This window comes from Aedes albopictus, chromosome 1 (genome assembly GCF_035046485.1).
Source record: "Aedes albopictus strain Foshan chromosome 1, AalbF5, whole genome shotgun sequence".
In the NCBI taxonomy this organism is placed as follows: Eukaryota; Metazoa; Arthropoda; class Insecta; order Diptera; family Culicidae; genus Aedes; species Aedes albopictus.
Window position 1 is genome coordinate 243283167 of NC_085136.1, and position 26557 is coordinate 243309723.

General features: G+C 44.1%; 1 protein-coding gene across 6 annotated transcripts in view; it reads left to right on the forward strand.

Moving 5' to 3' along the window:
- Positions 1 to 26557, forward strand: part of LOC109425258 (neurexin 1) — a 694091-nt gene that overhangs the window by 551400 nt on the left and 116134 nt on the right. For all 6 annotated transcript variants that reach the window (XM_062846520.1, XM_062846524.1, XM_062846523.1 and 3 more), the window contains one exon: positions 1840 to 1866. In XM_062846520.1, the coding sequence (XP_062702504.1) occupies positions 1840 to 1866 (27 nt within the window). The remainder of the gene's footprint in view (positions 1 to 1839; positions 1867 to 26557) is intronic.

The following is a 26557-nucleotide window of genomic DNA, read 5'->3' on the forward strand; positions in this document are numbered from 1 at the left end:
GCGTAAGGTTTTATGACGGTTCTTAAACCCTCTACAAGACTAATTGATCAACAAAATGTTACTTGGCAAATTTAATCCAAAGCTAATCCAAATCTAATTCAATTTAAATCCAATCCAAATCCAAATCCAATCCAAATCCAATCCAAATCCAATCCAAATCCAATCCAAATCCAATCCAAATCCAATCCAAATCCAATCCAAATCCAATCCAAATCCAATCCAAATCCAATCCAAATCCAATCCAAATCCAATCCAAATCCAATCCAAATCCAATCCAAATCCAATCCAAATCCAATCCAAATCCAATCCAAATCCAATCCAAATCCAATCCAAATCCAATCCAAATCCAATCCAAATCCAATCCAAATCCAATCCAAATCCAATCCAAATCCAATCCAAATCCAATCCAAATCCAATCCAAATCCAATCCAAATCCAATCCAAATCCAATCCAAATCCAATCCAAATCCAATCCAAATCCAATCCAAATCCAATCCAAATCCAATCCAAATCCAATCCAAATCCAATCCAAATCCAATCCAAATCCAATCCAAATCCAATCCAAATCCAATCCAAATCCAATCCAAATCCAATCCAAATCCAATCCAAATCCAATCCAAATCCAATCCAAATCCAATCCAAATCCAATCCAAATCCAATCCAAATCCAATCCAAATCCAATCCAAATCCAATCCAAATCCAATCCAAATCCAATCCAAATCCAATCCAAATCTAATCCAAATCCAATCCAAATCCAATCCAAATCCAATCCAAATCCAATCCAAATCCAATCCAAATCCAATCCAAATCCAATCCAAATCCAATCCAAATCCAATCCAAATCCAATCCAAATCCAATCCAAATCCAATCCAAATCCAATCCAAATCCAATCCAAATCCAATCCAAATCCAATCCAAATCCAATCTAAATCCAATCCAAATCCAATCCAAATCCAATCCAAATCCAATCCAAATCCAAATCCAATTCAAATCCAACCCAAAAACATTCAAAATCCAACCCAAAACAATCCAAATCCAACCCAAAATCAATCCAAAATCAATCCAAATCCAATCCAAATTCAATATAAATCCAATCCAAATCCAATCCAAATCCAATCCAAATCTAATACAAATCCAATCAAAATCTAACCCAAAAACAATCCAAATCCAACACAAATCCAATCCAAATCCAATCCAAATCCAATCCAAATCCAATCCAAATCCAATCCAAATCCAATCCAAATCCAATCCAAATCCAATCCAATCCAATCCAATCCAAATCCAATCCAAATCCAATCCAAATCCAATCCAAATCCAATCCAAATCCAATCCAAATCCAATCCAAATCCAATCCAAATCCAATCCAAATCCAATCCAAATCCAATCCAAATCCAATCCAAATCCAATCCAAATCCAATCCAAATCCAATCCAAATCCAATCCAAATCCAATCCAAATCCAATCCAAATCCAATCCAAATCCAATCCAAATCCAATCCAAATCCAATCCAAATCCAATCCAAATCCAATCCAATCCAAATCCAATCCAAATCCAATCCAAATCCAATCCAAATCCAATCCAAATCCAATCCAAATCCAATCCAAATCCAATCAAAATCCAACCCAAATCAAATCCAAATCCAATCCAAATCTAATCCAAATCCAATCCAAATCCAATCCAAATCCAATCCAAATCCAATCCAAATCCAATCCAAATTCAATCCAAATCCAACCCAAATCCAATCCAATCCAAATCCAATCCAAATCCAATCCAAATCTAATCCAAATCAAGAATGATCCGATTGATCTGCTTATACTAATGGGTTTATTATCCGGTCCACAGATTTCAACGATAACCAGCTTTTGCAGGGTAAGTATCAAAATGAAAAACCAAACTATATCTTCTAGACTAGACTAGAGTTCTAGCGTTAGATTAGTGTGCCTATATATAGCATAAGACGACGTTCAACGCCGAAGTAGATAATGACTTTCCCGAAGTAAAAGGGCAAGAAAAACTTGCCCTAATTGCATCGAAGAGTTGTTACTCTGTGCTGCTGTCTTCACACTAGGTAGGTACTGCCTGCTTATCCCGCAGTTGGTACCTATACCGACCCAACATTGGAGTTCGACTAGAAGGAAAAACTTTTCCCAAGTCACGCCCGGGTGCATCTTCTGCTGCAGTCTGGTGGCAATTAGGTATAGGATGGAAAACTCGAAACTCATCGTCTGCTAATGATATCTGCATTTTTCGTGTATTTTTTTTCTTCAGATGAAATTCGGGATTATTAGGATATAAGCAGACTTGATCATTACCTATCATTACTATCGGATATCTTGGAGCGGCATCCAATTTGCGTTTTTGACAAATGCTCCAAATTAGAAAATAAGCATGAAATTACATAAATCTGAAAAATTGTTATAACGAAAACTTCCTGGTCAGATCAATAGCCGAACTCTCATACGTCTGCATCGCCTCGACTGTGCAGCCCCCTAAAAGGGTTCCTATCGTTACTCCCATACGTTTTTTTTATGATTTCTTCCGATTCCTATTCGTTGATTTTCAATCGCAGGAGGACAAGTTGAGGTTCATTTCTGTACGAAAATCTTTACAAAACAAACCGCCAAATGCATGAACAACGCCTACGACAATCGTTCAACACCAACACTGCACATTAAAACGCTCCTGTCGACTCATAAGTTATCACTTATCGTCATCAATCTTACTCGCAGTTGCAGTAAAACATAATTTATCTTATCGCCTGGGCCCATACCTTCCCTCTCCAGTTTCTGTCAAACCGGGCCGCACTAGCTTTCCCGTCGGCAGCAGTTCCATTGAATCGTCGTCATTATTGGGTTCTTCTCGTTTGCGGCAGGAAGGAATCGTGCAAGTAGTAGGAAGGGACGCAAGCTTCCCCATAGTAGTGGCGGTGGTAACAGCCTGCTCCACGCGAAAATAATGAGTAAACTTAATTCCAATTAGCGTCTCATTAATTGCAAACTTCTTCTTCGTCGTCGTGGAAGCGTCGCATCGCATCGATCGAGACGGCCGACATCGACGATGATTTTCCAGCCTTCGTACATTACCGACCATTTCGATATTATTACAAAAAAAATAACCATGGCCTACTATGTGCGCCTAGTGGATTCGAGTTGAGTCGTTATAATCAGCAGGCCTGTCAATTGACGTTGATGGAGAAGTCAATCTATTAAAGAATGAGTAACAGGCTATAAATCTTTGAGAGAAGAAACCTTTCCTTCCATTCCTCCGGTAGTAATTCAGTTTCCCCAAGCTAACTATCAATCGGTGCAAACAGTTGGCCCATCTTGATGAGTTTAGCTGTGCTACCATCTCTACTGACCTTCCGGCTCACGACCCGAAGCCAATGCAATGCAGGCTCTGTTGCGACTTCGTATGTCGATGGACGATGCCAAGCAGGATCAGGTAAGACTCGTGAAAACTGCAGCAGCGGCGGAATCGGTGAAAGTGGAGATTACGAAGTCTACCCCGACGGAGGCCTTCGCTTTCGTAGGTAGTCCAATAGGTGTGGTGGATGCCACTGCTGGTGGTAAGCACTCGCAAAAGCGGGCGAGGCAGTCGTCAGGTGAGGTGCTGCCTTTTTTTTCTTCTAAACCATAGGGGGAAAAATCTGCTCAACAGACACCCTAACAGGAAGGTTAGGGTAGTGTGGGGTTAAGGCCGTCTTCTACAACACTAGTAGAAGCCAGGACTACTCTCTCCTCGACCCACTAAAACACATTCCTATGGTCGCCAAACCCTTCGTCTCTCCGGAACCTACAAGAAGGTATTGCTTCAGAGAGGGGCTAGTGCACATCGCACCCTCAAGGTTAGCTGCCTAGCCTAGCAGCAACGAACATAGATGACTCGCTCTGGAGAGTCCATCACGGTAACATGCTGGCGCTTAGCCAGTTTCCCGAGTGATCATCGCCACTCCCTTTGTCCTCGGGAGGAAGGCAGGGTCAACCCCGCCCGCACCCAACTGCTTGGCAGACATCAAGAACTGATGCCCACGTGCAACCCGATCTGACCTGCCCGCAAAGGAAGGGTATCACTACCCTTCAGGCCCTATCAGATGCACCCGAAGGTTGCAGACAGCAGGGTCTCACCTACCCCGACCCTTTCCGGGGACCCCTTTTCAACTACGGGCTCGGATCTAACCCAGTAGACTGACGCGGGGCAGCAGGGACGAAAGTCCTGGGGCCTGACGCACGTACGGAGCGTGGTTGTTGACGCAAGAAACCAAAGGACGGTCCGCAATAGAGGTGGCTGAGCAGCATCTTGGCAAAATCATCGACTTTGCGTCCACTAAGTCGAACATAAGCAAGGACCTGAAAACGGCCTTGCTTCGACTTAAGCGCTATTTGCAGTTCAGAAGGAATGTTTCGGACTATCTTGATGCATAGGAAATTCCTTGCCTGAATCGCCCAAGAAACCGTTTTTCTTCGATCACAGTACGCGGTTGCGAAGAAATGACAATTCAAATGGCAGTCACCGTGGAAAGTTTCTGCCAGGAATCGGTCAAAAAGTTTCTTGAGCGATTCCTTTCAAACACCAAACTAGCAGGAAGTCCGAAACAGGCGGAAGCGACTGCTCGCGACTAACGGGGCAATCAATCGCAGAAGCGGGCGAGGCAGCCGTCAGGCGATGAGCTGTCGTGCGGTGCCCGCAAGGCAAGGTGAATCATTACCCCGGAAGTCGGTAATAATGCCGGAAGGTTAGAACCCAGCTAGGGTTCCCGGAAAGCTGAGAAGGGTGGGCCTGAAAAGGCTGGCCCGTCCCGGAACGATGGGAACAAGTGGTTGCGACCGCTGGTGGGCCCTCAACCGCCACAGACCAGGGCTATCCAAGGAGAGGACCCCCCTTGGATGAAGGTAGAGCGGAAGAGGAAGAAGAAGGTGAATCCGCAGGTAGTAGTGCAGGACGCCAAGCCAAGGCGTAGGAGGGCAGGTGCCAAGCGCGAGAAAGGCGACGCGATTGTCATCAAGACGGAACAGTCCAAGTACTCTGACGTCTTGAAGACGATGCGAAGCGACGCCAAGCTCGAGGGTCTTGGAGCCGACGTACGCAGTATTAGACGTACTCGTACGGGCGAGATGATCCTGGAGCTGATGCGCCAGAAGGAACACAAGGGCGCCGCCTACAAGAGGCTGGCAGAAGAGGTCCTTGATGAGGGTGTGCAGGTGAGGGCTCTGACACATGAGGCGACTCAGAAGGTCAAGGACATTAATGAGATCACCGAAGTGGAAGAGCTCGTCACGGCACTGCGGCAACAGTGCGATGTGCAGGTGGCCGCCGCAGCCGTTAAGCTACGGAAAGGGCCAGCAGGGACACAGATAGCTTTGGTTCAGCTACACTGACTACACTACGTCACCTGACATTCCACGAGCCACCAGAGGTTTGCTTCAGGTGTCTGGAACCAGGACACAAGTCGTGGGACTGCAAAGGCCCCGACAGGCGCAAACTGTGCAGGCGATGCGGCGCTGAAGGGCATAAGGCCCAAAGCTGCACGAGTCCGCCCATCTGCATGATCTGTATGGATAAATCCTCGAACAACAGACATCCGATGGGTGGTCCAAGGTGCCCGGCCTTCAAGAAAGCCGCAGTGAACAACAAACCACAGTGCAGGTAACGCAGCTGAACCTAAACCACTGTGATGCGGCTCAGCAACTGCTTTGTCAGGCGGTTTCTGAGTGGGAGACGGATATCGCCATCATATCTGACCCATACCGAGTACCCGCCGGCAACGGTAACTGGGTCGCGGATGGGACCAGACAAATGGCGGCGATATGGATGACGGGTAAATACCCCGTTCAGGAGTTGGTGTCTGCTACCTATGAGGGCTTCATGGTCGCCAAAGTAAACGGGGTCTTCTTCTTCTGTAGCTGTTATGCGCCTCCGCGGTGGCTAATCGAGAGGTTCACGCACATGCTGGACCGCTTAACGACCGAGCAAACAGGGCGAAGGCCGGTGGTAATAGCGGGTGACTTTAATGCTTGGGCTGTGGAATGGGGAAGCCGTTTTACGAACCAGCGAGGTCAGATCCTGCTAGAAACACTGACCATCTTAGATGTAGACTTGGCTAATGTCGGTACTAAGAGTACCTACAATCGAAACGGAGCGGAGTCAATTATTGACGTGACCTTTTGTAGTCCTGGCTTAACAAGTAGTTCGAACTGCAAAGCAGATGATGGCTACACTCACAGCGACCGCCTGGCGGCTCGCTACAGTATCGACTACACGACAGCAGACAGCGGATAGAAGAAGAGGTGGCTAGGCCAAGGCCAAGCCCTCGCAGGTGGAAGACATCATACTTCGACGAAGAGGTATTTAGGGAGGCGCTCCGCCGTGGGCGAAACTTAATCGGTTTAGACGGCGACGAGCTTCTGAGAGGCGAGTCCACCGCACGTGAGAGGCGAGTCCACCCTAGAAATGGAAGGCCACCGGCTTACTGGTGGGCCGACGCGATTGCGGTCCTGCGCTGTGCCTGCCTACGGGCTAGGTGGCGGATGCAGCGAGCACGATCAGAGGAAGTGCGAAACGAACAGCGGGTGGTGTTCGCCGCTGCAAAAGCCGCGCTTAAGACCGAGATAAGAGCAAGCAAAAAGGCCTGCTTTGAGGGTCTCTGTCAGAGTGCCAATACAAACCCGTGGGGTGACGCCTACAGGATCGTTATGGCCAAGACGAGAGGTGTGATGGCTCCTACAGATCAATCTTCAGAGATGTTGGAGGGGATCATTGGAGGACTTTTTCCGCGTCATGATCCTAGTTCTTGGCCTCCTTTCGTAGGACAGCCGGGGACTGGGGCTGGCGATGAGGAAAGGGTCACCGATGTGGAACTTGCGGGGATAGCTAAGTCCCTTAGCGTAGGTAAGGCCGGACGGAGTTTCGAACCTGGCCTTAACAGTAGCTATTGCAGAGGCTTCCGAGATGTTCAGGTCTGCTATGCCGAAATGCCTGGACGAGGGAGTTTTCCCAGAAGCTTGGAAGAGGCAGAGCCTGGTACTATTGCCAAAGGCGGGGAAACCACCCGGAGACCCGTCGGCATATAGACCAATATGCTTGATTGACACGGCAGGGAAGGTGCTCGAAAGGATCATCCTCGATAGAATGTTGAGGTTCACTGAGAGCGAAAATGGTCTTTCGAGCAACCAGTACGGCTTCCGGAAGGGGAGGTCCACCGTAGACGCTATCTTGTCGGTTACAAAAACCGCCGAGAAATCACTCGAGCCTAAGAGGAGGGGAACTCGCTTCTGCGCGGTAATGGCTCTGGATGTAAGGAATGCGTTTAATAGCGCCAGCTGGTCTGCTATTGCCGATGCGCTCTTGCGTCTGGGGATACCCGGGTACCTGTACAAGATTCTCGGAAGTTACTTCCAGAATCGAGTACTAGTTTACGACACAGAGGTAGGAAGGAAGTGCTTTCCCATAACCTCAGGAGTCCCGCAAGGTTCCATCCTGCGTCCGGTGTTATGGAATGTCATGTACGGCGAGGTGTTGAGGTTGGAGTATCCAGTGGGAGTGGTGATTGTCGGATTTGCCGACGACATTACGCTTGAAGTCTACGGTAAAACGATCGAGGAGATGAAGTTGATTACCGACCACTCTATCAAGGTTGTGGAGGCGTGGATGCGGTCCATTAAACTGGAGTTGGCTCAGTCGAAGTCGGAGCAGCAGGCGAAGATCAGTGTAGGTGAGTGCACTATCCCGTCGAAGCGCTCCGTCAAACACTTCGACGTGATGATCGACGATAAGCTCACTTTCGGTAGCCACGTTGATTATGCTTGTAAAAGAGCCTCCACAGCTATTGCGTTACTGTTCCGGATGATGTCCAATTGCTCTGCAGTGTACGCCAGTAAGCTTGTGTCGCTACGTCCATACTAAGCTATGGCGGCCCGGCGTGGGACACTGCGCTAAGTATTAAATGCTATCGTGGTAAGCTGGAAAGTACTTACAGGCTTATGTGCCTGAGGGTTGCGAGCGCGTACCGTACCGTGTCACACGACGCTCTCTGCGTCATTACTGGTATGTTGTCTATCGGCAGCCTTATCAGTGTGGACATGGAGTGCTTTGAATTGCGCGGCACAAGAGGCATATGCAGGACTGCCAGGCCCAAGCAACCAAAAGTTCGGATACCACTTGAGGAACGAACTCAGAAGTTTAAGTTTGGTTCAATTCAAGTTTCGTGGAACTTAAATCTCCAAAAAGTTCCTTATGTATTAGTTATGAACTTGGAAGTACATGTACAAGCTTTTGTCATCTCTTCAAAACGACATTAAAGTCGAAAAAAGGTTCAGAAAGAACTTATGTTGAACTTTAAAACCGAGTTCAATCAAATATTAACCGAACTCATGTTGAACTTTTTCGTGCCTTTGAAACTCAAATATAGTTCATTTGGGCATATTACAACAACTTTAAATGTTCCGTTCCGAACTTGTTTCGGACTTGTTTTGAACTTACTACTTGTGGTACCGAGAACCGAAGCACACGCGTCCAAGTATCAAACTGAATGCATACGGTTAGTCGAACCGTCGGCCGCATGAATGTATCACCAATACACATGCGGCACATACAGAGTAGAACGTACGTATGGCTTAAGCTGTCTACCACATCCCCCTTTTTATAAACAAAAGACTATTATTTCAATTTAAACATCCAATACTTATTAGAATTTGGAACTTGTGAGTTCAACTTTATAACGCACAGAAATTAAATGAAATCTTTTACCTTCCTTTAACCAACTTTCACAATCTCTCCAAAGCTTAGAAGCTTCATCATCTAAGGTTAACAGGCAAACTCGGTTTCTTCGATGTTCATCGCTGACTCCTAAATCTTCTTCAAGAAACGTTTATTTATTTTGTACTATCCTCCCGTATCCAATGATCTTTGTCTAATTTTAGAGTCATTACGGTCATGCGTAAGAAAGTCCCCACTGGATAACAAGCACAATATCACTCAGCTCCACTGCGTTACTGGCATTCCACGCTCTTTTCTGGACTTTTTTTCAGTAAACGAAATGCGTAGAAGGGACTCCTGTAAAAGTCAACTCTAGAAACTTCAAACGAGGTTTATAACTTTCAAGCTGTTTATACGTTGCTTTACCGGTGATCGAGTTAGAATAACAAGAAATCCAAAGCATATTCATCTGAGATATGGCATCACCACGTTTAAGGCAAATAACCCTCCTTGAATGGACAACTCGCTGACTTGTACCCACGTCGCGTCGCAGCGACATTTACGCTGGGCCAAGAAGTTGCAAACTACGAACAAGACCACAATACCCATGTTCCTCTTCTGGGTTCGTTGCAACGGAGAATCCATCGTACCACTATACCAATTTCGTGCTGTTATCTTCTTTTCTCTCTTTGCTGACTGGCATTGTCAGAGGACCGTAGTGTACATTTTTGTTTCAATTGGACACGTTCAGGTGTCACCGCCATACATGTATGCCAATAAATGAATCACGAACGAGCGACATCTCCGACTCTGCAGCGTTGACTTCGCTACACCTTTAGTCTGTTACCTCGTTTCTCGTGTTCAGCAGTTTAACGCCTTTACCAGCACTCCAACATGAACAAGCAGCTGCCAGTTTTACTTTACTATTGCGCATTCGAGTCTATCATACCTCTCATACACTTACGCCGTCTTCTAATCTATGCTTGGCCACCAACATCTGTCTAGCGAACTCTTTTTCTACTCTACTGCTACTACCATATGCATTTAAAAGCCGACCGAACAAAAAAATAAACCTCAGAGGATAAGGCTGTTGCACACGAGCTGCCATTGGCAGGCATTGTTGTCAACATCTCTTTTGTTATAATGGCCCCAAAATGTGTCGATCAAACGAAAATGTCTCTATTGTCACTCAATGTTATTGATATAGGCGTGCATACGAGAGACCATTATAGAAGTAGGCAGAACACGACTCCACCTAAACCGACGTCTAGTACCACCTAGACATAATACAGTAAGCTCATTCTAAGTGGCCCCAGCAGCCTCAGAAATGCCAATTTACAGCAGATATTTTTTCCAAGAGCGAACAGCGTATCCGACGTCCTGGTCATAACAGCCTCAGCTTTCATTCCCGGAATTTCGGCCAGCGTTGAATCACACCCCAATGAATATTTCACTATCACCATTTAGAAACGATTGATGAGGCTATACGAAATATTTCATCAGCATTTCCCAATGACCGCTTTTTACAAACAACACTGAATCGGAACACCTGCAGTGCAATCAAGCAGCCTACAACCATTGCTGATGATACGAGGCAGACTATCCTTCAACTGTAGCAGCATCGCCCTAAAGCTTCAAGCTACCAACATTGTTTGATCTTGTGGATAACAACATCTTAGATGCAACAGACGTTCCAAGTCTGTGTTTCGCAAGATCCCGAAACAGCTGTCACGCTGCGGCAGCCGTTGGTAGTTTTTTTATAAGCGTGAGAATACTGTAGAGTTCTTCCCTAATCCTCGGTGATCGGCACTCTGATTGAACGAGAAATCCCTTTTTTTTAGACAATGTGCATGGTGCTGTACCTCATAGTGCTCAAATTTTCATCCGCTGGCGCTGACGTAGAAAGGCGGGCCGACAACGTCCAGTGTATGTTTCATCACTCTTACATGTTCCTCTGTCGCACCACAAATTCAAATCTAGTCTATGGGAACCACAAAGTAGAGACACTGCGCCATGCCTCTTCTCATATTTGCAATCAGGCATCTTCAAGAGTTCCAAGACACACAAGATTCATGATCACGAAAACATAACCGTCCAATGTCAATCATTCTATGGCATAGAGTACATGGGGTCAAACATTTTAAAAGGAATGAACTCAAGCACAAACATCAGTTTAACGCTTATGAAAACTCGATCTAGTCAAACCAAATATTGGTGCATTGGTTTGTATTTTTTTTTTCGTGTGTATTAGTGCCTTATGTTTCACAAAGCATCTACTAGACGGTAGTGAGCAAACGTTGAAGCAAAAACGGTGCGAGCGCTGTGAGCGAGCGATCTACAAACCTCTGAGTATTTGAACTAACTGTCAAAAAGATGAACGATGGAAAGTTAATAGAAAAGAGTATGTGGAGTACAAGTCAGTCTGTGGTACCAAGATTGCATCGTCGATCAAGTTGTAGCTTTAACTACAAATCCGCTCCTGCTACGGGAAATAAATTGAATACGTCCCTGTCGCCTGCAATGTTGTGGACCAGAACCTCTTCCAATTTAGCCTCGTCGTCCTTATGGGCTTTTCAATACATCTCCACGTTCCTGGTCTCTTGATGCAGGATTCCCGTTCATATGGCAAGTACTTCCCCATTCTGCACCAGACCTACACAATATGTGACAACAATGACAAATTCTATCCAAAGTGGGACATCTACCACTGGCTGATGAAATCAACATTTCGCCTTCTGAGTCAGAAATCTGCTATCTCTGCAATAATGTAGATAATCTTATGGCCTCATCAAGGTTGCGACGCGCTCGTTTCAGATCCTCACGAGTACCCTGAATAACCTCGTCCCCGACTGCAGCTCTACAGCATCGTTGCTCGCCTCAAGCAAAACAAAAAACAATTCATCCCTCTGCTGCACTCTTAACAGGAAGCCTTCCATGGGTTCATCATCTGCAGACATCGATCATGATTAAAACCGCTCAAAATCCCTATGTTTCTTGGAGAAATAAAAACATATTCAGAAGGTCGCATGTTACTGCCACGAGTACCGTAAAAACAACCTTTGTATTAACTTCATTCCTCCCGTACCAGCACTTGAGCTTTGATTTTTTTTTTCGATAGCTGATACTCCTTGCGTTCGAACCATTGAATCCAATTAACTCAAATATTTCATACATCAGAAAGCGAAAGAAGAGTGAATATGACGTGCGGTGGATTGTAGAATGTAGAACTAAAAACGGGTGTCGGTAGAACGTCAAATACGTTTTCTTTCGCTGACGAATCCATTCAATGAAAACCACAAGAATCACAATGAATACAAGAAATTTAGGTAATTCTAACCCAATTTCGTACCCCAACTCAAGACACCGACATAGGACATCATCTATTGAACTAGTGAATTTAATCACGTTTCCACTTCCTTGCTTAAGTATCTCTTTTTTTTCATGCTCGTTCAGTGAATCCAATCACTTTGCCACATACCTAAGTGAATTTAATCACATTATCTTTCTTATACATATTAGTGAATCAAATCACGTCACCTCAAATACGTCAGTGAATTGAATCACTACACAGTAGACGGCCAAGAGTTCCAAAACAACGCTTTTTTTCCGCACTCATATCCATGAAAAGTGGAAACGACTAAACCTCAATGACCGGCGAATCAAGAATATTAACATTTAATACTTCTTATTTTTTTCGAAAAGTACTAAACATAAACATGTATGTTTGGAACGTCAACCTTATAGGCCTTTTCAGGTGACAGGTCCGTGTAGGCCACTGTTTACAACTGCCGAACAAAGGCGCAAACGCTGAATTGTCAGATTCTTAGGAGAACTATCAAAGACCCCCAAAATCAGCTGATTTTAGACGTCAAATGAAAAGGCCCATTTTTTTTCTTTTTCTTTGGAGAAAACCGCAAACTTGCCCATTCTTGCGTATCGCTCCAACATAAACCGAAGCATAGAATGGAGGAAAACTCAACTTAGTCCTTCGACTGTTATCATGGCCACAGAGCGAAATATAAACGCACAGAATGGTAAGAGCAAAGCAGAAGTTCGTCTTCCCACTACATAATATTTTTAAGGATTTACATCTATACTAGCGAAAACTGCACATTCAAGGCTAACACGCACCATGACATCTGTGCAACTCTATCTTTTCCCTTCTCTCACCACAGTGAATTCAATCACGATGCCCCTCAAAACCGCATCTTTCGTTCCAATTCGATTTGCTTTCCCAGTGTCGAGCGCTTGGTCTCGCCAGTACAGTGCGATGACGGAATCACACGCACCCATTTGAAATTCTCACAAAAAAAAAATCTCTCACTCTCGTCTCTGCTTTCGACCGTTTCTCTGTCGGCTTCTCGCCCACCCACCGAGCAGCAATACCAGTAGGTGGCTATCGATGTACGCTCAGCAGCAGTGTTAGCAACACCGCATACCAACACGTTGACAGGCAGCGTGGGCTGGGCGCACGCACGGACTCGTGCAGACGCATACGCATGAGTGAATAGGTGCGTTGCGTTTGAAGTCCGATAGAGAGGCTAATGGTCACCAATACCTTATCTATTCCCATTCACACACTGTCCATCGTCTCGATCTATGGCTAAATAATAGAACGCCATTCCTCTCTCATTCCTCAGAAATGACGCCACGAAGGAAAACTTTCGCTATGTGCCGCCGTCAAATACGAAATAAAAAAAAAGGGTACATACCTCAAAATCCCCAAGCATCGCTCAACACTCTCATAGTCTTGAACCAGCTTACCAGAACATCCACCACAAAGAAACAATTAAAAATTGCTCTGATTCCGAACAGCCGCCTACGGCCCCCAAAACAAGCTTCAGTCGCCATTACTTTCACAAACAAGCGAGCATTTTCTTCAATTTTCCATCACTTCTTTTCACATAGCCATATATTTTTTTTCTCTCATATTTTTTTCACTTTTTCAAATACGGCCGGTCGCGAGCGTGGTCAACCAGAATCACTTTCTTTTCTTGGGCTTATTTCTTCATTTTCACTTTCATTTATTATTTATTGCCAAGACACACAAAATTCTTCTCGTGTTTTCATCGATTTAGTTGCACTCGAAACTTTTTTCTTTCACTCCCAAACTATTTTTTTTTTTTCACCCTCGTCGCCAACTTGTGGTACCGAGAACCGAAGCACACGCGTCCAAGTATCAAACTGAATGCATACGGTTAGTCGAACCGTCGGCCGCATGAATGTATCACCAATACACATGCGGCACATACAGAGTAGAACGTACGTATGGCTTAAGCTGTCTACCACACTACTCAAAGTACGGATAAACATTAACCGTACCAAAAGTGAACTTCATTTGAACTTCGGCGACAGCGGGGCCGGGGAGAAGTTCTCATTCAATTTAATCACTCGGAAATCGAGCGCAGCAGCCACAGTTTGTGTTAATTTCACATGTACACTTTGTTTCACTATAATATTTCATTATACTTACTTGTAATCAACCCAAAGCACCCGTATTGTGTGGCTCAAAGGCTGCCCCCGCAGCGGAAAACTGTTCTGCCCAGGATTCTGCCGGAGTTTTTTCGGCTGCGGATAAAAGTCCTCCAGCTTTACTGGGTGTTTCAACCCCGTCTCACTTTTTGCACCAGCGTGCCGGTAATCGACGCGATCGTTGTCACTGAAAACTTATAAACTTTTCTGAATGATTGGCACTGGCACTAATTTATTGCTTTGCACTTGATTCAATTACGAACCAAAACAAACTGAAAATGTCAAACTATGTAAGTTCACAAGAAGTTCCACGTAAACTTCTTTCGAACCTTCGGCTTGAAGTTCAGAGAAAGTTCACACGCGAACTTGATTGAGCTCTACTAAATGATATCAGCACATTGAGTAAAATCTCGCAGTGCCTAACAACACATACATGGAGTAGTGGTTAGGCGCTGGCTTTCAACGAGGAGAACCCGAGTTCAATTCTCAGTAAGTAAAAACATTAAAAATTATTTCAAGGTATTAATCAATTTGGATTACACATGTACTAATGTCTCATACTAATAAATTACTTTTGAGGACTAATTTATTTATTTTTTAATTTTTTTGAAGCTTATTTTTAAGCTGAATAGCGTTCCTTTCAGCGACACAAGTGTACTTTTTGTGAACTGAAGTTCGGTTAATTACTTAAAAAGTGAGCTGAATAGAATGCTATTCATCTTCCTTCGAATAGCTGATTAAGCCCAAACATGCTATTTTATTCGAACTTTTGGTTGCTTGGGGGGTGGCCTCCATGGTCAAATGGCAGCGCGCGTGGGACAGTTCCAGCAAAGGAAGGTGGACTCATAGGTTGATACCGAGGGTAGATAGTTGGATTAACAGGCGCCATGGGGAAGTAACATCCCACCTGACTCATGTCCTTTCAGGCCATGGTTGCTTCCGACAGTATCTACATCGTTTCGGTCATGCATGTTCTCCAGAATGTCCGGTTTATGTTGGTTTAGAGGAAACGACGGAATACGTTTTGTTCGTCCCCACACATCGTCTTGGAGCTACAGAGAAGGTGGCGCGAAGAATGGCTAGTTCAGACGCTACACAAGAGTTGATCCAAGGGTTCGGAGGCAGCTACGTAGGTCATACTGGTACCCTGCGGTCTAAATCGACCCCTACAGCAAGTAAGTGGCCGCGTGAGAACATCCTGGTAGCGTTGCTGTTGTGGCGCCAGTCTACTGGATTGGATCCGAGCCCGCGGTTGGAAAAGGGTCCTCGGCTAAATCGGGGCAGGTGGAATCGGCACGTCCTTCTGTGTGCTGGCTGATAGGGCCAAACTAACAGGAAGGTCAAATAGCTGTTGGACAAAGGGAGTGTTGAGGACCACTCGGGAAACTGACTAAAAGCCTTTACCTTGGTGGACTCCCTAAAGCGAGACATGATTGTTGCTGCAGGCTATGCAGATAACCTTGAGGGTACGGTGTGCACTAGCCCCTCTCTGCAGTACACTTTTAATGAGAAAAATATTACCGATTTAAAAATGCATCTAGATATATTTGAGCCAATATCGTTTTCAGTTTGTAAACACTATAGCGTTAGCGTTAGCGTTAGCGTTAGCGTTAGCGTTAGCGTAGTTACGGTATACTTCGTAGATTGGATACTAAGTTAACTTTGCTCCAATCTTATGCAAGAATACCAAAAGCACAAATGTCATTATTCCCGGCCACGCCCATCTTTACCGTAACTTGGGATATGGGAAGGAAGTGTTGATGTAGCACTTATTTAAGAGGCCGTTTTCAGTTTGTATACACTATCTGAAAAAACTGTACATGCTTATTTGTACTAGCTTTTACTAGTCCAATCCATTTGAAAGGATCTCACAAACGACTAGACAAATCTCTATTTCCGAACCCTGCCAGTCACAATGATTTGGAAAGCAGATATCAACTCACACATTGCTGAAATTGACAACTAAATTAGATTGTTTTCCGAACCCCCGAATTCCACAGCATACCATCTCAGGACTGACGAATGTCCTCCATATGACTTCCTTCCACCGTAAACCCACAAACAGCCAACCCGAGAATTCGGAAAATTAATTTAACTTTTGCCTTTCATCAAGTCACTGCTCGAAGGCATCTAAAAGCAGCAGCAGCAGAAACAGCAAACACGTTCGATTGTTCGAATTGGTAAAAGAACATCTTCGCTTTTCTAAGACGACGACGACGACGACACCCCATCATTCTGTTGAACCCTTGAACTCACCCCCAACCAGGGGGACGACGACAAATGAGTCCAATTTTCTTTATGCCAAACGCGATGTCATCGTCCGTCGTCGTCGTTCTAAAAGAGCTTTCCATGAACAACAGACGCGCCAACTTGGTCAATTTATTGGGGGGGCAAAGTCTGGTTTTTCGGATTTTTTGTATAGGAAAATCAGGGAAAATCGAAAAATCGTCAAATATTGGGGGGGCAAAACCATGCTTGCCCCCCCTAAGTTGGCGCCTATGATGAACAAGGTCTTTGACTTTGACGGCTGACTGATTCTACAATACTAACCCAGCTACACAAGCTACGAGCTATTTACAGATGGATGGCATTCTCAATTCGACGATGGCGCTTCTGAGTTGCTGTTGTTTTTGGAAAGCATTCTATAGCCAGCGCTATCCTTTTGTACGACCAGACAGAAATGGGACAAGCAGGTACTACATACAACAAAACGGTTCGCAAGGATCAATGGACAAATGGGTTATGTGTTCACACTTTGTAATAAGCAAGCGTGATGACTGAGAGAGTAGCTAGGTTTATTGTCGTGACAGTTAATGAATGAGACTTGAAGTACAATACAACATATAGATAGATGCATCGTTATGATTTTAAATTCAGCGTTCAACGTTTTAACATAAGGTACCCCGGGGCAAGTGAGAATCCGGGGCAAGTGAGACCTACAGCTATATTTTTTTTATTTGTTAGTTCTGAGGCAAACATTCTTCATAGAAAACATAGGTATCACACCAACGGATACTTTGAATTCGAATACTGTTATTGTTCTCACCATAAAGAGACCATATATGTTATTGTTGTTCATATGTAATTTTCAATTCACTAAGTGAGATTAACGTACTCTACTACATTCGTCGTTTAAAAATAGAATAACAAATAAAGTAAAACTTTTTCGGTTTCAGGATAATATTTGGAGTGCATGCTAATTATTTTAAGCGAAAAAGCTGCAATTTATTTTCATTCATTACCTTTTGTTAACTGCTCTCACTTTCCCCAGTGCATTTCTGCATCTGGGGCAAGTGAGACCTATGAAAGTGAACAAACACAATTTCATAGTTTGATCTCGCTTTCTTCAGCCTAAGTTGAAATTTACACAAAAGTGAAGTGAAAATCAGTGCCTTAAGTAATCAATCGTTGAATTATACTTAATTACTTCTATTCTGATGATGAAGCTATTGTTTACAACGTCTTTGATAGAACATATTTTTTCGGAATCATGTATTTTTAACATTTTCGTTCAAGCAAATTCTATTATTTTTTCGTTTTTCGCTGCATAATGAGTTTTCCTGAATATTAAGGAAGCGGCCATAAAGTATGAACAAATTGGAAAACGGCTTATTCGAAGTTCACGATTTAAAAATTTTTATTTAATGATCGTAAAATTATGTAAGGGAAAACATATCATCTGTAAATGTTGAAAAATCTTTTGGCGAGACTCATCAACTACGTAATATGAAAAGAAAGTTTGGAAATCTTTCGGCATTTAACCTTAGGGCGCATTTTGTATAAATAAAATCAATTTGTTTTGCAGGAGCTGCTAGATTTAAATCATTTTTTTTCTCAATGATTCGTTATTATATGAGTTACGTAATTTATGCACGATACCACAAAACTTTTTCAACATAAATCGCTAAACATAGTTATTTGCATAAGATATTTATAATTTATGCTACCTTACATATATGCAGCAACTATATTAAGCGATTAGAACAAAAAATCCGAATAGGTTCCACTTGCCCCGTGATACGGTCTAAATGAAGATCTGCTCCACTTTTCATTATATGCATAATATACAGAATTTAAAAATTTTGAAACAGTATCAATGCCCGTTAATAAGAAGAAATATACCAACAATGTCTTTTAGAACCATTGGAATTAAAAAATTATTTATGTTCAGAATTTTTTGGCTTGGCAAAACCAAACTAGCATTTTTTTAGGTCCCACTTGCCCCGGGGTACCTTATACAAACAGACATGCCACTTGGAACAAAGTGCGATTAAAATCATAGTCACAAAATCATAATCGCCCAATACTAATTACGCTCACTGAGTAGATGACGGTAGTGAGCAAACGTCAAACAGGAGTAAAAATGAAGCGAGCGTCATGAGCAAGAGATTTGTGAACTACAGAATCTTTGAATAGTCCGTTAAAAAGGGAAACGATGGGAAGCGGGTAGAGTGAAACGTCTATTTGTCTGTGGTTTTAATATGGATTTATTGAATGATGATCAAAAACCGTTGGCGCTGTTTTAGTACAATGTACGAAAATACACGATCAATTTTCAGCTTGTTAGGAAGGCTAGAAAATTATTCTTTTCGAGTGTTTTTGAGTATTCGTTGCACAGTTTTGGCGCTAGTAATGAGCCCTCTGAGCAACTGAAATTTTCTTCTAAGGCTTTCAAGCAATGTTGACCTAATAGATTTGTGCTCATTCTGCGAATGGAGTGACGTGAGAAAAGTCGGAGTCGTATATCGAGGTGAGAAATCTCGACTCGAATGAGGTGACTCTCCATTTGATTTACACGGCGAGTCACTTCATTCGAGACGGGATTCCTCACCTCGTTATACGACTTCGACTTTTCTCACGTCACTCCATTCGCAGAATGAGCACAATTGTCTCAAAGTTTGGCGTCACAAATCAAATTTTCGAAAGTCTATGTAAAACGCATATTGGTTACATTTCTTGCTGGTGTGAAGAATTAGCCTTAATTCACGAATAAAAACCAAATTTAAAAAAAAACATTTCTTGCCGATGCCGAAAATTTGTCCAAATTTGGGTATTGACTATGCTTGCATTATGCACACCAGTAGTTTCTGTTGAGTAGATCCTGTTCCTCTGTCTCCTCTTTCCTACCCTGGAGTTGCTTCTGTTTTTTTTTGTTCAGGATTTTTTGTAGATTCCTAATATAAATTCATAAATCCCACCAGAAGACACATCTGAGATTCCTCAAAGATTTCTATCAGGGGTTTCTCCTAGTCTTTCTTCCTTCAAGTATTGCTCCTGCAGTTCCTTCTGGGATTTTTATTTCATGAATTCCTTCTTGGATTCCTCCACATATCTCTTCCGTGACTCCTACAAAAAGTCCTTCTGAGATTTGCCATGAGTTTCTTCAGAAATTACTCCTGGAGATTCTTCTGGAATTCTTCCAGTAGTTCTTTTTTGGTATCTCTTGTAGTATTTATTGTGAAATTGTTTTAGGAACTTCTACTGGGAATCCGGAAGATATTTCTTGTCTACGACGTGTCAACGATGAAATTCACCGCAGTGAGTCGACAGTCCTACGCGCCACCTCAATCTGTACCCGATTTGAATAGCCTATCGGCCGCAATTCACAACATCGCAACCCGTAATATCTTACATTTGAATGGCCTTACTGCCCTGCTGGATATTCAACACGGCAACTTTGATTGTTGCTCTATGTAACACTCCTGACGAAGTCTGGACATCGACTTTCCTGACTTGACCATCCTTCGCTGGGTAGATCTTCACGACACGAATGCGTTACTATTTATTCCGGAGAGTTTCGTCTACGATGACTGCCATTTGAACCGGGCAGATATCGCTGAACTACATGGCCCAAACGAGCTGCTCACAGGGATCACAGCGAATGCACTATTTCCACGTGTACGGTCAAACACGTAATTAACGCCACCTGCCGCTTCTCGTTACTCCGACGATACAACGCGATGTGAATGAGAACAGACAAACATAAAGGCTGAAATCTTGGATGTGGTAGATCCGCCATTCTCGGTTCGCCCGGTTTCTCTCGTTACACCTCGCGCCACATAGGACTACGTTTTCCACTATGGAATGAACTCTGGCGACATAATATAGTTGACGCAACTTGTTGACAACGATATCGATGTTAGCGTGTCCGTAGCGTTGATGGTACATACTTGAATTATCTTTCTGCTCCAAGACTGCCACTCTGCTCTTGGTCATCACTTTTTCTGATGATCGACAACGATGAACGAAGTGATACAGGTAGTCGAGGTTCTTGAGCAGATCTCCCAATTGGAAAACCTCGAGAAGTCTACGTACGACGAAATCGCAAACTGCTACGTGGTGATGAACCACTCTGACGGTTGAAGTGACCACTCACTTTCTGCGCGATACAAGAATTCAGGTCCCGTGAACCATGGACTTGCGGTCCATGGCTGTGTGTCTCCAGTTCCGCACTCTGCGAAGGGTCCGCAGATCGTCCTCCCCTTGATCGACCCACCTAGCTCGCTGCGCATCACGTCTTCTTGTACCGGTCGGATGACTCCCGAGAACCATTTTAGTCGGGTTGCTATCCCACCTCTTGATAACGTGACTCGCCCACCGTACGATACGGCGCAGTTTGCTTTCAGGCTAGGGTCGATGAAAACAAGGATCTCAAGAGAATCGTAACTGGCCGCGTCATAGCTCGAGAAGTAGCATCTCGGAATCTGAACGTCCGTCAGGTTTGAAACTAATCTCACCCAAAGTAACCTGCTTTCGAAGTCCTCCGCCATTATTGGATCATCCCCCGCTATGCGAGATCTCCACATGTTCTGAATAAGGATTTTCTGGTGCACATTGGACATAGCCACACGAAGAGTTTGTCGTTTAGCACGAACGATGACTCCAGATGCCTGCAATGGTAGAAGATCTTCACAAAATTGTGTATCAGATACGAATAAATCGTTCTTGAGGTCCCACCTCATTCCTATTGGACTCGCACAGCAATCGTAGAATGTTTCCACTGCACAATGGTCGGAAAAAGATAAAGTTCGGCCAAAACTTTTTTTATGTGTTTAATCGAAGTTATAGGTTGCCTAGATATGTTATATAGTATTTTTAGTGTTTAAAAAGGGATATTCAAAAATTACGTAATTTCAATAATTTCAAAAACGGTGAAAATCAGTAAACTCCATATTTTTGCGTTTTTTGTTAGAAAATCAATTCGAATTTAAATAAATGATCATCTTCCGATCAAATCCAATCAAGTTTGTTCAAAACGTGTGAAAAATGTGGAAAGATACATTTTATTTCAGTAAAAAATGGAAAAATATCGTAAAATATATGAAAAAACATGACTTTTTTAAATAGCTCTAATTTGAAAAACTGCAAATTTCTGCAAAATATTTAAACGTTTTTAAGCAGCTCTAAGCATGATGTTTAAGATGTACTATTCGAAATTGCGGCGACACGTGACGACACGAACCGTTTTTTAACTTAAAAATTACCAAAATTTCTAAGGTACAATATATGAAAATTTGAAAAGTTTTGTGACATATTAATTTTTCACCATACGTGCATTCAAACAGTCCAATAACAAGCTTTCATATGCTGGATAACTTAAAACATATATTCCATTCTCAAAATATTATTATTTTACTTTTTTCGAATAATTCATTTTTCAATTTTATGACTTAGGCCACTTTGGCAGTGAAAATGTCATTGAAATACAAAAGCTGGTATGCTTTTAATTAAGAATCATAAAAGTACAATACATTAACTTTGTTATAAGGTGAAATAAAGTTTAAAAATATCAATATCGTTTTTTGAGAGTTTTGGCCGCCCCTTTGTATGGAGCCCGACCAATGTGCACTGACTGCCAGTTCCAAAACTCGAATGGTCGAAAATCAAGCGCATCTCGTTGACTATTCGAACCATCTCTTCGATACTCTCTACGTCTCCTCTACGATGTCTCACGTCGCCTTAGCGGGACCAAGATAAACGCTACGAGGCCCGTGAAAGACACGTCTGGAAAGTTACTGACCGACCCGGCTGACCAGTTGAAACGCTGGTTCGAGCACTTTGGAAACCTGGCTCTTGGGTTTCCTGCCATTTGACCGAATGTCGTTTGGCCGAATTATGCTCAAAATATCGCAGAGGAAGATTTAATTGCCAGTATGATAATCAAATATATTCCCTTCTTATATTCATAGTCTGTTTTTTGAAGATTTGACATTCAGGGATTACTTGTCGTTATAATTGCTAATATATTTTCTAAAAAAATTTTCGTTCTTTGAATCAAAGGCTGTTCTTGTGTCCATTACTATCATTGGTACAAAACTAGAGTCCTGTCAAATTTTCAGCCATTTCGGTGGTGATTGAATTGTGGCCCAAAAGCAAAATTGGTTCACATGGGAATGACTATGGAGAATTTTCAAAAAAGATTCTCCACGTTGTAGACTGTAGAGCATTAACACATGGATGAAGTTATAGGCTCAAAGTCTAAACTGAATTTCTCAGATCTCAATGATGAATGTTGCCGAAGACCGCAACTCATTTTGACGCATGAGACAGACAATATACAAACATGCAAGCGTAAACAGAAGACCACAGCTCGACCGACACGCTTGACACGCAATCATAGTATACGTGTTAGCTTCTTGCACATCTTGCAGGGCATCTCGCCGATCTACTGAAGGACCGTGGGTTCGGCATCGTAGCGCTGCAGGAGGTGTGTTGGACAGGATCCATGGTGCGAACGTTCAGAGGTAATCATACCATCTACCAGAGTTGCGGCAAAACATGTGAGCTGGGAACAGCTATTATAATGATGGGCGACAGGTAGAGACGCGTGATCGGTTGGTGGCCGATCGACGAAAGAATGTGCAGGTTGAGGATCAAGGGCCGATTCTTCAACTTCAGCATAATAAACGTGCACAGCCCACACTCCGCAAGCAATGATGATGACAAGAACGCATTTTACGCACAGCTCGAACGTGAGTACGATCGCTGTCCAAGCCACGACGTCAAGATCATCATAGGAGATTTAAACGCTCAGGTAGGCCAGAGGAGGAATTCAGACCGACGATTGGTAAGTTCAGCGCCCACCAGCAGACGAACGAAAACAGCATACGACTCATTGATTTCGCCGCCTCCAAAAATGTGGCCATACGTAGCAGTTTTTTCCAACACAGCCTCCCTTATCGTTACACCTGGAGATCACCACAGCAGATGGAATCTCAAATCGACCACGTTCTGATTGACGAACGGCACTTCTCCGACATTATCGACATCAGGACCTGTCGTGACGCCAACACCGACTCCGACCAATATCTGGTGATGGTCAAACTGCGCCCAAAACTCTCCGTCATCAACAATGTACGGTACCGGCGACCGCCACGGTACAACCTAGAGCGACTGAAGCAAACGGATGTCGCCTCAGCATACGCGCAGAATCTCGAGGCCGCGTTGCCAGACGAGGGCGAGCTCGATGAGGCCCCTCTAGAGGACTGCTGGAGTACAGTGAAAGCAGCCATCAACGACGCAGCCGAGAGCACCATCGGCTACGTGAAACGGAATCGACGAAACGAATGGTTCGACGAAGAGTGCAGAATGGTGCGGTTTTGGAGGGGAAGAACGTAGCAAGGGCGGTAATGCTGTAGCAAGGGACTCGACAGAACGTGGAACGTTACAAACAGAAGCGGAAACAGCAGACCCGCCTCTTTTGGGAGAAAAAGCGCCGCCTGGAAAAAGTGGAGTGTGAAGAAATGGAACTGCTGTGCTGTTCCCAAGACACACGGAAGTTTTATCAGAAGCTCATCCCGCAACGGCTTCGTGCCGCGAGCATGCGATGCATGGGATAAAGACGGAGGCTTCTTGACGGACGGACGTGAGGTGATCGAAAGGTGGAAGCAGCACTTCGATCAGCACCTGATCGGCGTGGAAAACGTAGGCATCGAAGCCCACGGCAACGGAAGAAACGACGATGCCAGTGCAGCGGAGGACGAAAATGAACCAACTCCCACGCTGAGGGAAGTTAAGGAGGCCATTCACCAGCTCAAAACCAACAAAGCAGCTGGTAAGGGTGATATCGCAGCTGAACTCATCAAGATAAGTCCAGAAAAGTTGGTCACCTGTCTGCATCGGCTGATAGTCAGGATCTGGGAAACCGAACAGCTACCGGAGGAGTGGAAGGAAGGGGTAATCTGCACCATTCACAAGCAAGGCGACCATTTGGAATGTGAGAACTTCAGGGCGACCACTATTTTGAATGCTGCCTACAAAGTGCTATCCCAGATCATCTTCCGTCGTCTGTAACCTAAAACGAATGAATTCGTGGGAAGTTATCAGACTGGCTTCATCGTCGGCTGGTCGACAACGGAACAGATCTTTATCGTGGTACGGCAAATCCTCCAGAAATGCCGTGAATACCAGGGCCCAACGCATCACCTGTTCATCGACTTCGATATGCCATATGACAGTATCGACCGCGCAGAGCGATGGAGAATCATGGACGTAAACGGCTTTCCTGGGAAGCTGACTAGACTGATTAAAGCAACGATGGACGGTGTGCAAAACTGCGTAAGGGTTTCGGGTGAACTATCCAGTTCATTCGAATGCGAATCTCGCCGAGGACTCTCGCCGAGGAATCTCGCTCTGGAAGGTGTGATGCGACGAGCCGGGCTCAACAGCCGGGGAACGATTTTCACAAAATCCGGTCAATTTGTGTGCTTTGCGGACGACATGGACATTATTGCCAGAACATTTGGAACGGTGGTAGAGCTGTACACCCGCCTGAAACGCGAAGCAGCAAAGGTCGGACTGGTAGTGAATACCTCAAAAACAAAGTACATGCTGGTAGGCGGAACCGAACACGACCGGATCCATCTGGGTAGTAATGTTACGATAGACGAGGATTCTTTCGAGGTGGTGGAGGAATTCGTCTACCTCGGATCTTTACTGACGGCTGACTACAACGTGAGCCGTGAAAATCGGAGACGCATCATCAGCGGAAGTTGGGCCTACTACGGACTCCAGCAGAAACTGCGGTCGAAAAAGATTTACCCACGCACCAAATGCACCATGTACAAAACGCTAATAAGACGTTAATGGACGATGCTCGAGGATGACCTTCAAGTATTCGGAGTTTTCGAGCGACGCGTGCTAAGGACGATCTTTGGCGGCGTGCAGGAGAACGGTGTCTGGCGGAGAAGGATGAACCACGAGCTCGCTGCACTTTACGGCAAACCCAGCACCCAGAAGGTGGCCAAAGCCGGAAGGATACGGTGGGTAGGGCATGTTGCAAGAATGCCGGACAACAACCCTGCAATGCTGGTGTTTGCAACTGATCCGGTTGGCACAAGAAGGCTTGGAGCACAGAGAGCACGATGGGCGGACCAGGTGGAGCGTGACCTGGCGAACATTGGGCGCGACCGAGGATGAAGAGCGGCAGCCACAAACCGAGTATGATTATGTCTTGTCTTTATGATGTTGAACAAATAAATGTATGTATGTATGGGTATTAGGGTGGGTCAAGGGTTATATGGAAAAACGTGAATTCGATCGTATCTAGCCAGATCAAGGTTTTTTCGATTCCATTTGGGGTCCTTAACAACTGGTCAAAATTTGAGAGGAATCGGTTACGCCTACGTTTTGCGCATCGCGATTGAAATTTGTATGGAAATTCGTATGGGAAAACGTGCTTTTTTGTATTTTTCCTATTTCATCTACTAATTTAACTAAAGTCATAATACTAAACCCGTTAAAGTATAGTTCATGATATACCTTACAACTTTGCCGAAGACAGCAGGGTGCTAAAGTGCTCACAAAAAAAGTTATTATGCTCCAAAGTGAGGTATATCGAAATATATGCTGAAAATGACTTTTTCTGCCATCACTGCCCGCTGGGTCAATTATAAACTGCTATAGCACTTTGTGGATGCATTCTATCAATTTGGTGTCTTCAGCAAAGTTGTTTGGATTTACATGCTCTTTGAATTGCATTTGGACATTAGTTCGAAATTTCACCGCATAGGTGGCGCTGCGATACAAACTTTTTTATTTCGCATCCTAGAGCTTTGGCGTTTTCGGCAATGTTGTAGAACATGAAAAGTTATGAAAATTTGTCGAAGACACCAAAGCTCTAGCACTCAACCCAGCGAAGTTATAGCGAAAATAGTAAATCGTATCTCAAAGTTTACGTTTTTGCACTTTTTTATATACTTCTTATAGTGCCATGAATCGTTTATCTTCCACTAGCTGTCCCGGTAAACGTCGTACTGCCTGCCTACTGTGTTTTTTTGACATACAGCTCCATAGGGACGTTTCCCGCAAAGTTATCTGTGCGGGAGCCCCCAAATCAAAGGGGCTACATCCTCAATAGCGTTGGTAGATCGCTTACGCTGAGAGTTTACTACTTGAA